This window comes from Physcomitrium patens, chromosome 11 (assembly GCF_059467195.1).
Source record: "Physcomitrium patens ecotype Gransden chromosome 11, ASM5946719v1, whole genome shotgun sequence".
Lineage (NCBI taxonomy): Eukaryota > Viridiplantae > Streptophyta > Bryopsida > Funariales > Funariaceae > Physcomitrium > Physcomitrium patens.
In genome coordinates, this window is record NC_143420.1 from 15,178,785 (window position 1) to 15,192,025 (window position 13,241).

At 37.7% G+C, this 13,241-nt stretch overlaps 1 protein-coding gene across 2 annotated transcripts; it reads left to right on the forward strand.

The window, feature by feature from the left end:
* Window positions 1–3,288: 3,288 nt before the first annotated feature.
* Window positions 3,289–12,888, forward strand: LOC112288838 (K(+) efflux antiporter 2, chloroplastic). Of its 2 annotated transcripts, none has more exons than XM_024533474.3 (22): window positions 3,289–4,641; window positions 5,204–6,294; window positions 6,410–6,783; window positions 6,926–7,091; window positions 7,296–7,386; window positions 7,910–8,046; window positions 8,264–8,323; window positions 8,487–8,606; window positions 8,706–8,774; window positions 9,041–9,106; window positions 9,352–9,441; window positions 9,651–9,755; window positions 9,875–10,003; window positions 10,202–10,411; window positions 10,765–10,914; window positions 11,008–11,061; window positions 11,200–11,258; window positions 11,478–11,544; window positions 11,691–11,867; window positions 12,024–12,080; window positions 12,311–12,385; window positions 12,496–12,888. In XM_024533474.3, exons 1-22 carry the CDS (start codon window positions 3,990–3,992, stop codon window positions 12,640–12,642), a joined length of 4,146 nt encoding a protein of 1,381 aa, XP_024389242.1. In that variant the 5' UTR covers window positions 3,289–3,989; the 3' UTR covers window positions 12,643–12,888. The 2 variants fall into 2 exon arrangements, with proteins under 2 accessions (XP_024389242.1, XP_073393167.1); XM_073537066.2 differs by having other exon boundaries at window positions 3,312–4,641; window positions 6,431–6,783.
* The last annotated feature ends 353 nt before the right edge of the window (window positions 12,889–13,241 follow it).

The window sequence follows — 13,241 nt, forward strand, 5'->3', positions numbered from 1 at the left end:
TTGTATAAATTTTATTATAATCATTCTTGTTACCATTCAAGTTATTCAAATTTAAGAGTACTTACATCAATCTATTCAAGTTAATTATAATTGTATTAGGTCAACCATTTCTAAGACAATAAATAAAATTGTGTTGTTGAATAAGATTTACCAAATGTGTTGTGGAACCATTTATTTGTTTGTAATTTATCCCTACATAAATTAAACTTCCAAAGAAAGAAAAGAAATAATTTTATAACTTGTCTATTGATACAACTGATATTGTTTGGTTTTACAAATTTTTGTTTAGCTAGATTTGTCAATAACCATTTAATTTCTTATTTTATAACTTCTAAAATTAGGCTGCCCAACAGGTTGCAAATTGATGCTTTAAAGTTTTTAGGACAAGAATTAATGTTTTTAAGTTTTTAAGGAAAAAAATGAAATTTATTGTTTGATATGTGCCACTTTAATACAAACCAATTTTTCAAAGATGTTCATAATCTTGTATTTAAATTTGATAAACTATTTTTTTCAATTAACTAATTTAAATTAAATAAATTTTATCTTCAATCAAGGAACAAAATTTATTGTATGTTGCTTTACAACTTCTATTATTTGTTTTAATTCATTTGGTAGCATAATTGGTTACTTATATGAAATACAAACTTCTTAATGTTGGACATATAGAAGATCCAAAAGATTTTTATTCTTTTTTGTAGTATAGAACAATTAAAAATTTACTAAGAAATCTTGATATCATTTACTTTTTTAAAAAAAGAAAGTAAAAGAATATAGTAGTAAGTTGGTTTTAGAGAGATTTTCCAAACGCTTCTACTTCATCCATAACATATTTTACAATTTTTCTTTTGTCGTCTAATCTGATATGTTAGAGCAAAGATTACTTTGTTGCATGGATTTGTTGTATTTAATTAATACATCCTTCCAAACCCTATAGCTCTAATTAGATATATCAATTTTAAAGTATTACTTGAATTTCATCTTATTTTGACCAATACAAATTATTTAGTGAATTAGATTTAAAAAATAGAATATTAAAAGAAAGAAAGAAGTTCTTTGTTATGTAGATTTGGTCCTATACATAAATATTTGCATTAAAAGATAAGGTTCTAAAAATAAAACAAAATAAATAATAATCAAGCTTATCATATACTTAGAATAATATGTTTAAAGTAAAAAATGTGTTTATTTTTTAAATGTAAAGTAAATCTTCTAATTAGGTTCATTTTCATCATTATTTCAAATATATGATACCAAGAAAATATTGAATCAAATTTTCACAACTTAAAGCAAAATTATATGATGATTTAGTATTTTTTTTTTATTTTTTTTTTGTTATTTTATCATATTTTTAGGTTAATATATTTTTAAAATACAAAAATTATAGTTCTATATATATATGTATATATATATATTTATGAAATTTTAAAATGCATAGAGTTTAAGTTTCCTAATAGAGTTATTTATTTTCAATTCTCAAATTCATATATATTACTTGTTTTAAATAAGTTCACTTTGATTTACAACAAAGCCTCTCTCTATCATCTTTCAATTGAAGTATATTTCTAAAGCCATATACAAAAGCACATATTTGTGTTATTTACAACCTCTTCTATTAATGTGATAGTTAGATTCTATTGTTTTGAAGTAGAATACTCGGCTCAAGATTCAAACAATGGCCTTCAATGAGTTAAGACAAACATATCACCATTCATGAGAGACACAAATATTATTGTTATATCTATAGACAACAACATTTGCTCATATAGAGTTCCTCTTTCTATGCATCTTGAGTTGGCCGTGCAAAACTTCTATCATGCTACGGCAAAAGAAAAGTTATTCTAGTTAGTCAAGAAAATATACTTGTACAGAAAAGTCCTTTAATACACATTGTGAACTCTAATTAACATTGCTTCAATGAATCCAAGGTGGAAACATTTGATTTTCTTTTTGTTGAAAAAAATAAGTGTTTCAAATCTTACAATATTTTTAGAATTATATGTACATATATATATATATATATATATATATATATCTTATTATATTTTTATTACACTTACTAAGTATAGGATTTAATTACAACTTCATTTAAGGTGATACAAGATATATCTAATATTATATTACATTATTATTATAATATTGATATTTTAAATATTTTTAGTAATAATATAATTATCAAAGATATTTTTAAATTATTAAAAAATATCTTATTTAAACACATAAGTTTTTGGAAAAAATCACAATATATTATTTAAAAAGAAATCATAGTTAATATCTTATAAAGAGTTGATAAGTTTTTTAAAAAATTTCAAATATATATCTATATATATATATTGAAATTTATATTTTTTTAATTTTTAATATATATAATTCTTATATAATTTCTAAATGAGCCTAAAAATCCTAAGAAGAAAGGTAACCTAGAATTCAATGTTTTTCTATAACATAATTATTTTTGTCTTTTAGAATTTTTGTTAGACTTATCTCAAGATATTGATTAAAAAAAAATTTAAGAATATGTTTATTTTTATTATTATTATCATTACCAATAATAAAAATAAACCATTAATTACAACTATTTGTTAGTTTTATTATTAATATTATTTTTTTCCATAAATGTTAGAATCAGGATATAAATTAACATGTTTGTATCTATTATATTGAATAATAAATTTATCTATTACATGAATAATTTTTAAATTACAATGTATTTAAACTCCAAAGCTTCTAAAAGAAGATAATATTTTCATCAAGGAGAAGATCTTTATATAACTTTTAAATCATAGTCTTTTAAATTGAACATCTAAATGTAAAAGATCTCTTCAATGATTTGCATTAAGATGTTCCTCACAAAGCCAAAAAAGGGCCCATCTCTATCTATATATATCTAAATACAATGTAAATCTTATATACTATAAATATAATGATAACTTTGGGCAATTTTTTTTTTATTGAGTCAAATTTTTAGTTGCATTTACAATATATAAGATTTACATCCAAATTATTTTTTGACATATTAAAAACTTAAACATCTTCATCACATATATAAAATACATATAAATGTAAGAAAGAGGCATTTCACAATCGAAGTGCCCAATCACGGAATGCATGTGCACCACCAACACCCTCACCCATTCACACCGTGTGAACACACGAAATTGTCCTTGAGAAAGGGGGGGGGGGGTTGAAAAAGGCGAAAGGTACTTTGGGCGAGAAAGCAAAAGGGAATAGAGCGGGGGGCATTGTGTGGCCCTACTGGCTTTCAAACGTTTTCCTGGGACTCTTCTGGAAGCCCGCTAGCCCTAAATTGCTCCCTCTCGTTCCCCCCTCTCGTTGGTCCCGAGCTCCAAGACCATGCTCTTGGTCGCAGCAGAAGGAGGAATATCGCAATCGCCACCACCACCACGAGGAAGCCGAAGAAGAAAAAGAAGAAGCAGAGGGAGAAGAAGACGGAGCGGAGGTGAAGAAGAAGAAGGAGGAGAAGAGCTTCATACCTGGAGCTTGTGTGGAAGGGGCGTGCATTCAGCAGCTGAGAAGGACTCGGGATTGCGTGAATTCCATCACGACCATGACGCGCTCTCTGTTTTCGTTTCGCGAACCTCACGATGAATTACAACCGAAGCCGTGTGTTGACCACCGGCGGAGCTCGTAGTGATTGCGCACACGTTTTTGGGAACTGGTGTGTGGAGGAGAAGGATGAAGGGAATTTGTTGTGATGAGAATCTTGAGCCAGTCGAGTCGTGAGAGGCGCGGGGTTTCGTTCTAGGTTGTGAGTTGCCTGGCTTTGGGAGTGTTTTGTCCGACGCAGGGTTTGAATTTAGGTTCCGTTGTGGAATTTGGTGTAATTAGAGTCATGCAGCGTGGAATCGCAGGGGTGAGGTGGTCGCTCTGGACGTGGTAGTTGTGACTTGTGGCACGGAGGTTTAATGGCGGTTCCAGTTGCTAGTTGATTCTGTATCCGTTTGGTGCAATCACTACGAGGGCTTGTTATGGCTTGGCTTGGAATGGTGGACGTTCCACATGTATCTTCTCATGTTCCACCTTCGCCTGTGTTGAAGCCGGAATTTCGCTCTCGTTGCAGCGCTGGGCAAGTGCCTGCCTCCTCCAATGCTGCTTCTTTCCTCCAGAATCTCCCCCGAGCTCTTCATCTTACCAATTCAGAGAGAAGCCGCTTCAGGGGTACAAAAACTCGAGACTCAGAGGTTACTGCAAGTTTGAAGTGCTGCACTTCGTGCCAGAATAGGTGTGGGACTCTTGGCAACCGGTGCATTGCTCGACGAGGTCGGATCAATTATGACAGGGTTATTCCTCGAGTTGAAGGTTTGGGAAGGGGAGATCCAAGCAGCTGGCCTCTTTCAGGTCAATGCTGCATTTTGTCGAGTTTTTCCAAGCAACTCCCAAGCTCGAGAAGACATTCGAAACCGAGAGTGAGGGGGAATTTTGAAGTGAGGTGTGAGAGTGATCATGCTGCCGCAAACGGTTTCATACGTGATGCTATCTTGTACGATGAGGCTGGGGTAGCTCTCGGCGAAGGAGGAGTCGATGGAGCTGGGGCAGAGAGTATGTCTCAAATCTCACTTGAAAATTCTCTCTTGGGTAGTAATGTCGATGACGGCAACAGGAGGCCACAAATCAACGAAGGTTTGTAGACAACTCTGTCTCTCAAACTTGAGAATTTTTGAGCTGGTAGTCCTTCGTGTTTTGAGTGTTACATGTTGATGGTTGTTGATCACCTTGTCATCCCGTTCTTCTCACTGTCCCATTTTGGTGTGCCTTTCCTGGTATGTGAAGCATGACGGAATCCTTCGAAGTAATTAGTGTTACCTCTATGCCTCTGACGTTCTCTTTACAGTGTACGAAGTGCGTTAGTTTTCATATGACCAATGGTATTAGTGTTTACAGATAAATTAACAGAACTGCAGATGGGTGTTAATTAAATAATGTTACTTGAGTTTCACAATCTAGAAGGCGGTTAGCTATTCCCGTCGCTTGTGTAGGGTATAGATTGGATTCTCCCTGCTGTAACTCGAGATACGTTAGTCTGTCAACACTGCGTTGTCAACACGTCTTGATGGAGTGGTTTCTATTGAGAACTTATAACATTGGCCACATCTACATCCTCGAGGAAAACAGGGAATCGGTGATTTTTTTCGTACCCTTACTATCATGTGACAACTTTCCTTCTGTCATTACATTCATGCAGGCGATGACGGTAGAAGCCCAGTGGCGGAAAACGACTCTCCAATTGCAGCATTAAAGGATTCGTTAAGGATTGCAAAGGATCAATTAGAATTTGCTCGAGCTAGTAGTAAAACGCTCGAAGCAAAAGCTCAAGAGTGTGCTGAGAAGGCGCTGGCTTTGCATGACCAAGCAACTTCTGCAAGGTTGGCTGCAGTTTCTACTTTGGCCTCCATTCAAAGTGTTCTTGAGAGGGAATTAAAAGCAGAGGAAAATGTCGCAGCTGCTGGGGCTAGGGTTCTTGCCGCTCAAGAAAAGTTCACAAGAGCAGAGAAGGCTTTCCAAGTGGCTCGTTGGAAGCTCGAGCCGCCAGGTACCTCTCTTGACGACTTGTCTTTAGAGATTCCAGAGGAGTATTTGCAGCTGCAAGTAGAACCCACTAATGATGAAGTGAATGATCAAGCAAGTTCTGCTTCATCGGAAGCTGAACTGCTCGAGAATTCTAAGCTAGTTAGCTGTGAAGGTGATGAGAAGAAACCGAGAGAGGGTAACAACAAAGGTAAAAGTGTGAGGGAGACTGACGCTCGCAAAGAATATCTAGCCATGGAGTCTGCAAGGATGGACTTTGTCGCTAGTGAAGCTGCCCTTGCCGAATGTGAAGCAGAGCTTGCCCAAATTCAGACAGTGAAGATGGAGCTTCAAAAAGAAGCATTGCGTAGAAGTGAGCTATCCCAAGTGGCTGAAGATGCTGCAGTATTAGCAGATGAAGATGTGGCTTCTGCTATGACTAGTGCAGAAGAAGCCGTTGCTTTGGAGATGGAAGCCTTAAAACGTGTGAGTGATGCTGAGATCGTCCTTCGTAAGGTAGAGGCGTTTGCAGAAGAAGCTGCTAGGGCACTTACCAAGACCGAAGCGTCGGGAGAAGAAGTTTTTAAAACACATCAGAACGCAGAAACGTCAGGCGAAGAGGCTTCGCAGACGCCTGAACTTGCAGCTGCTGGAACTGAACAGCTTGATTTTCAAGTTGCTCAGGCAAACGATGAAACGTCCGTTACATCGGAATCCTGGATCAGTGTAGAAGAAGAGAAAATAGCTCCAGAGAAATCAGGAGAAGAGGTGGGCCTCCACAAGTGCATGCATTCATAATCCTTGCCACTTGCATCAATATTTTGGATTTGACTTCGTTTACAAGTTCTTATTTTTATATTAAGATGCTCCACTCTGTTTACAGTTTGTGGAGGTGTCAGACCAGATGGGAGATACAGACGCAGGGACTGACTTCTTGAAGCGAGAGAATGCAATGGAGTCTTCCATTGAATCGGAAAAATTGGACAAAGAACCTCAACCCGATCAAATGTTGGTCGATGTGAATCCCAAACATGAGGAACCGAAATCTTCACCAACTAAAAGAGCAGAGAGCACAACCAATGAATCCTCGGGGCCAAAGTCTTTAACAAAGAAATCTTCCCGTTTTTTTCCAGCTTCCTATTTTTCTTCTGGTGACGAAGCGGAGTTTTCTCCATCGATGGTCTTCTCTAATTTCGCGGCTGCGTTGAAGGAACAGCTTGTGAAAGTAACGATTGGGATGGCTTTACTGATTGCTGGGTATGCATATAATTTTGAAATTTACCTCATTTGTTGCCATGTTGTGAAAGTTCAAGCGCACTGACTTCTTTTCATCTTTCCATTGGCATGTTATAGTCAAGCATTCGTGAAGTACTACAGCTATCCTTGCTGTCTCTCGCAGGGGATACTATCTCAATAATCAATTGGAAAAGCGAGCGCTGCTGATGCAACCACCAGAAGTAACCAGCACCCAAGAACTCAAAACAACTACGAAGCCTCTAGTTTCTGAGATTCGGAAAATTTCTCGGCGAGTGAAGCAAGTGATACTGAAACTGCCTCATCAAGAGGTGAATAATGGTTTTGTTATTGTTTACACGCCCTTCATTATCCCCACTTTGTGCATAAGGACACGACTTTGAACACTCAGCATCACCTCAATCTCTCCAGTAATCATGTACTTTGTTTCAAGATCATTTTAACCGCTACATATGGAGATGGTGACGGCCCTGGGTTTTCTAGGAGATGTTGACATTGTACTGAATTGGCTGTAGGTAAATGAGGATGAGGCTTCATTGTTCGATGTTCTGTGGCTGCTCCTAGCGAGTGTTGTATTTGTACCTATTTTCCAGAGACTTCCAGGAGGTGGGATGAGTTCCTCCAACAGCTTCATTCTCCTCATGCTCTATCACGAATCACCATAAACTTTAGTTAGAACGTCATGATTGGTTCATGTTATGTATATTCGCGATTTGATGCGGGATTTATACTTGTGTAATCGGTATATGATTAGAGAACTAGTTTGCTATTATTACTATTCTTGCCGCAGTCCTGATGTTGGAATAAATCCAATGTGGATTAGGACTTAGGTGTCTGTTCATCCTTGCTGAAGTTGTGGTCATTTTTTTCTGAATGCTTCCTCTCACAAAAAGGATTCCAGAGGATCTTTTCAGTCCGCTTAGCATCAAGAGCATCGGATTTGTGAAATCCTTTCTCCTCAGATTGCATTCTGATAGGTTGGTAGTAGTCTTAGTTGAATGCATTAATGAGTTTTACCTGTGCACAAATATCCATGCTTATTTAGTGAAAATTAGCCTAGAAGTACTTGCACAAAGATTCGTACTTTATTGTTTGCTGTTGAGCGTTTCTCGGCATTTGGGTAGTGCAGGTAGTCCTGTGCTTGGTTACCTTGCTGCTGGGGTATTAATTGGACCATATGCTCTGTCGATCATCAAAAATATTCACGGCACAAGGATGATAGCCGAGTTTGGAGTTGTGTTCCTACTCTTCAATATAGGGCTTGAGGTACTAATGTTATCATTTCTCAAAGTTTGCACGATGTTTAAGTGATTTAAAGTCTTTTGCATTTTTTTGGGTGCTTTATTTGAAAATTCCAGCTACCCACTGTGAATTGTCAGCTAAGTAGAGGTTGAAGTTGCCTCCTCAGTGATGGAATTTCAGCAGAAGTACATGCGCTCATGTTTGGTGCATATGTTTCTAACTATTCACCTATCAAATGCAGCTGTCTGTGGAGAGATTGACTTCAATGAAGAAATACGTCTTTGGTTTTGGATCTATCCAGGTTAGCATCCATACCTATTGTTTTACCTTCACTGAGAGATTATGATTTTGCTACACCATATCGCGACACTAATCTCTGTTTTGTATTTTATCCATTTCTGTATTCTATGACTTGATGTTTCAACTCGAACAAATCTAAGTTGAGACACTTCACATGTAAACAGGTGCTGGTTACAGCTTTGGTTATTGGAGCTTTCGCACATGTTGCTTGTGGTTTTTCAGGGCCAGCTGCAATAGTCATTGGCAATGGTTTGGCTCTCTCATCTACAGCAGTAGTGCTTCAGGTTTGACACCCTTACTCAGCCATCAACTTTTCAATGTGTGGTATGAAGGATGTGTACTCATTTACGGAAGATTAATTCTCCTTGTGGTATGATGTTTAGGTTTTGCAAGAACGAGGAGAGAACACATCTCGACATGGACGAGCTACTTTCTCCGTTCTACTTTTCCAGGTTCGTATTTCTTTTCTTCATGGAACTTAATGTCTGAAATTTTCTCGGTACATTGTAGGTTGATGCTTGCTGAACAAGCTGTTTCATTTAACAGAACATCAACTTGATATATTTAATTTTTATCGCTGAAATGGTTATTTTAGGTTTCTTTTTACCACGCTCCTAATTGGTGAACACAATTTCGAGCTCCAGCTCTAACGAATTTGGTCATTTCGAGTTTGATGCCCCTCCTCTTGGACGTTAAGTATGGATTTTGTACTGTACAGGACCTTGCGGTGGTGGTTCTTCTCATCTTGATTCCTCTCCTGTCACCGAACTCTTCTAAAGGAGGGGTGAGTGTCAGCATTTTCTAAAACATAAATTTCTGTTATTTTTAATCATATGCGTCAACAAAGTTTTTTATTTCAACAAACTGGGAAATGTTAGCGCCTTTTGTCTCCCTGCACGCAATTTCTCAAAATACCGTTGTGTTTGTGCGAACATCTACATCTGGCCTTTCGAATGCTTCTGATATGATTAAACATGTATTGTGTTCCCAAAATACAACAGGGCTTAACCAGTTTATGATTTGTTGCAGGTGGGCATCCAAGCTATTGCTGAGGCTTTAGGAATTGCAGCAGTAAAGGCTGTTGTGGCTATCACTGGTATTATTGCTGGTGGGCGCCTGGTATGTGTACATAATACTTTCCATTGGGATTGCGTTTTTGCATTTTTGTGTTTTTAATGTCATTTGACTTCCCTTCTATTATCTGAATTTAGTCATGAAGTTCTTGATTGTCAAGAAATCAATGCCTCCCTGCTTCCCATGCATCATTGTTTTAAACTGAATGCGAACTAGTACATGGCATGATCAGTGGTCCCTCTTGAAAATTGCAGCTGCTGCGTCCCGTTTATAAGCGTATGGCAGAAAATCACAATGCAGAAATATTTGCCGCCAACACTCTTTTGGTGGTGCTGGGCACAAGTGTCATGACAGCTCGGGTACACTTCAACGTTTTCTTTCTTAGCTTGTTAATTTGTTCACAAGGGCACATAAAGCGTTTTCGTGATGTTCATTCAGTGTGGTTTTGATTCAATGCTAATCTTTTCTCCATGAGCAGGCTGGGTTGTCTATGGCTTTGGGGGCTTTCCTTGCGGGCTTACTCCTGGCAGAAACTGAATTTGCATTACAAGTGGAGTCGGACATTGCGCCTTATAGAGGCTTGTTATTGGGTCTCTTCTTTATGACGGTTAGTATGCTCATGGTGCACGTAGAGGTAGTAGAGGAATGGAGAGTTTCATTTCCTGTTTCTTGTCTTTTCTTCTAAGTACATATGGTAACACGTGCAATTAAACGATCGGCCGGATTCATCTTATTTCAAGTATCTAACCCGTATCTGCAGTGTTATGGCAACACTAGAGCTCAAGTGCCTACCTACCTTTTGCAGGTTGGAATGTCTATAGATTCACAACTCTTTATCAACAGATTTCCAACAATTTTAGGGTCACTTATGCTGCTTATAGGAGGCAAGACACTGTTGGTCACTGGTGTCGGACGATTTTTCGGACTGTCAACTGTAGCAGCTGCAAGGGCTGGGTTGCTTCTTGCTCCAGGTGGTGAATTTGCGTTTGTAGCATTTGGAGAAGCTGTGAATCAGGCAAGTTTGTGCAATCTGGAATTAAATCTTGTATTCATAAATGAATTTTCTTGTACAACCTACTTCGTTTTGAAGATAGTATCGTTCGTTTTTTCTCTGCAGTTATCCGCATCCTGTTCTACAAGTGTTTGAACTTGTTCACTGTTGTAACAGATCATATATATATATATATATATATATATATATATGTGTGTGTGTGTGTGTGTCTGTCTGTTTGTTGAATGCTCGACATATATTTGAGCAAATTGTACGGTGTCATCTCAGCTCATATCTCGAGGTTTTGTTATGTATTGGAATGTGAATGGGATCAACAGTGATTTCCTGGAACTGAAGTATCTCTGGTTTTTCTCCAGGGTATCATGAGTAATCAACTATCTTCGTTGCTCTTTCTAGTCGTGGGTCTGTCCATGGCCATCACTCCATGGTTAGCTGCTGGTGGACAGCTTCTTGCATCCCGGTTTGATCAACAAGATGTTCGTAGTTTGTTGCCAGCTGAGAGTGAGGTGGGTTACTCAAATTCTCAAATTTACGTACCCTTAACTACATTATTTAATAGCACGTTCATTGTTAACATGTCCAACGTTTGTTGCTTGCAGACGGATGATCTGCAAGGTCACATTCTCATTTGCGGATTCGGGCGGGTTGGTCAGGTATATTACGAGAACTTCACTGGTGTTTTCAAGGTTGACTAACGTAATTGTATTAAATATTCTGGGTACCTTGGATGGATTACGGTCACCTTTGACATGTGTTCTATTTACACATTCTCTGTTTTTTGTGTGTTGCAGATTATTGCTCAGCTGTTGTCCGAACGGTTAATTCCTTTTGTAGCTCTAGATGTGCGAAGGTGCATTTCAATGACTAATTGTTTGTCGATGATTCTTCACAAAAGTTTGTCCCATTAATGAACAAAGACGAAGTAATGTTTTAATTAGAATCATTAATCTTTGTGTTCTTAACATGTTCAGGATTATAGTAGCTTTGGGTCTCAACACTAGGGTTTGATTTTTGCGTACGATTTGGTTGGAAATCTCTCATATATTGGTGAAGTGGCTTTGCTGCGCAGTGAACGAGTTAGTGTTGGGCGTGCACTCGATCTACCCGTGTACTTCGGTGATGCCGGCAGTAAAGAGGTTCAAATTCGATTCTTGTGTGGCTGAGATAAAGAGCTATTTTGATGCTTGAAAGATCGTTCTTACAATTAGTAACAAGTGTTGAAGTTTGTTTAGTTGCGTTTTCTGCTCCAAGGAAATATCTTACTGAGGACTCTGGCCTGCAGGTCTTACACAAAGTCGGTGCAGAAAGAGCTGCAGCCGCAGTCCTTACGTTAGATACTCCAGGAGCGAATTATCGAACTGTATTTGCATTGACCAAGAACTTTCCACATGTGAAAACTTTCGTACGTGCCCATGATGTAGAGCACGGACTCAATCTTGAGAAGGCTGGTGCTACAGCGGTAAGTTGCTGAAAGCTTTCGAAAGTCATTATGCAGCTGAAGAGTTCTGTTATTCAGGATTTGCAGTTGCCAGGTTGTGGATCTTATAATTTCGTTCCAATTTATGTTACGATATGTCGAAGTTGGTTCACTGAAACCACTGGTTGTGCGCTTCAGGTTGTTCCTGAAACCTTGGAGCCCAGCTTACAACTTGCAGCTGCTGTTCTTTCACAGGTGCTGATTCATGGATCCAGCTGTAAAACTAAATGTTTTACTTGTTCTAATTTTAAACTCGATCATTTTTCCTCATTTGAAGTGTATTTTGTGGATGCTGTTCCTTGATGGAGTGAGCTATGTAAGACGATTCAGTGTATTGAAAATCTGTTAGCAGTTTCAGGACTTGACTCCCCATTTCCACAATCTAAATTTATTCTGAGGTTTTAAACATCTGCACGGCTTTGCAGGTGAAGTTGCCAGCCGCAGAAATCGCTGCAGCCATCGACGAATTCCGGTCCAACCACTTGTCAGAACTTAGTGAGGTGTGTTTCTTTTACTTGCTTTTACTCTCAAACAGAGACCTCTAATCAAGCGGAAACAAATCACGTGCTTTGTGCGTAAGCTGATGATTTGTGCTCATGTATTTCAACAGCTGTCAGAGACTAGGGGAACCTCCCTAGGGTATGGGTTTTCTCGAATCATGATGAAAAGTAAGATTCAGCCACCTGAAGTACAAACCAGACTTGGGATAGACGATGGAGTAAGCGACTGGAGACCTGAGGGTAGTGTTTTGCCATGAGAAAATTTCGACAGGTCTAGACCTCGACCATTACCTTAGAATCATGATTACAATTTTTTTTACATCAGGCCTAAGAATGTACCATTAGACAGGAGCTCAATTTTCGAGTTAAATCTCACCCTTCCAATTATTTCAAAGTAATTCAACAGATGATATGACTAGGAATATTCTGCCACGATCTGTGCACCATAAGAAATGCAACGGTGATGTCTACAGCCATATAACATGAGTCAATATCTCCTCAAATTCGTTATGTGTTTTGTGCTCTATCAATTGCCTGTGTATTATGAAGTGCTACTTATCATGATGTCGAATACAAATCTCACGAATCGGCTACTAGCAGGAGCCTTGTATTGACATAATTGATCTATTGAATCTTACATACCACAAAGCACTTTTAACTGCCTAAAGTTAACTAACATTATGAGTAAGTTGCATCGCAAAAATTAAATGATGTTTAAGTTTATATATATATATATATATATAATTATTTTTTTTAATTAGCTGAGGTACAACAATTTGGTATACATTTTGAATAATATATTCACAATTGGTTCTATACACATAATTATTGTACATTACACACATTTAGCTTGTCT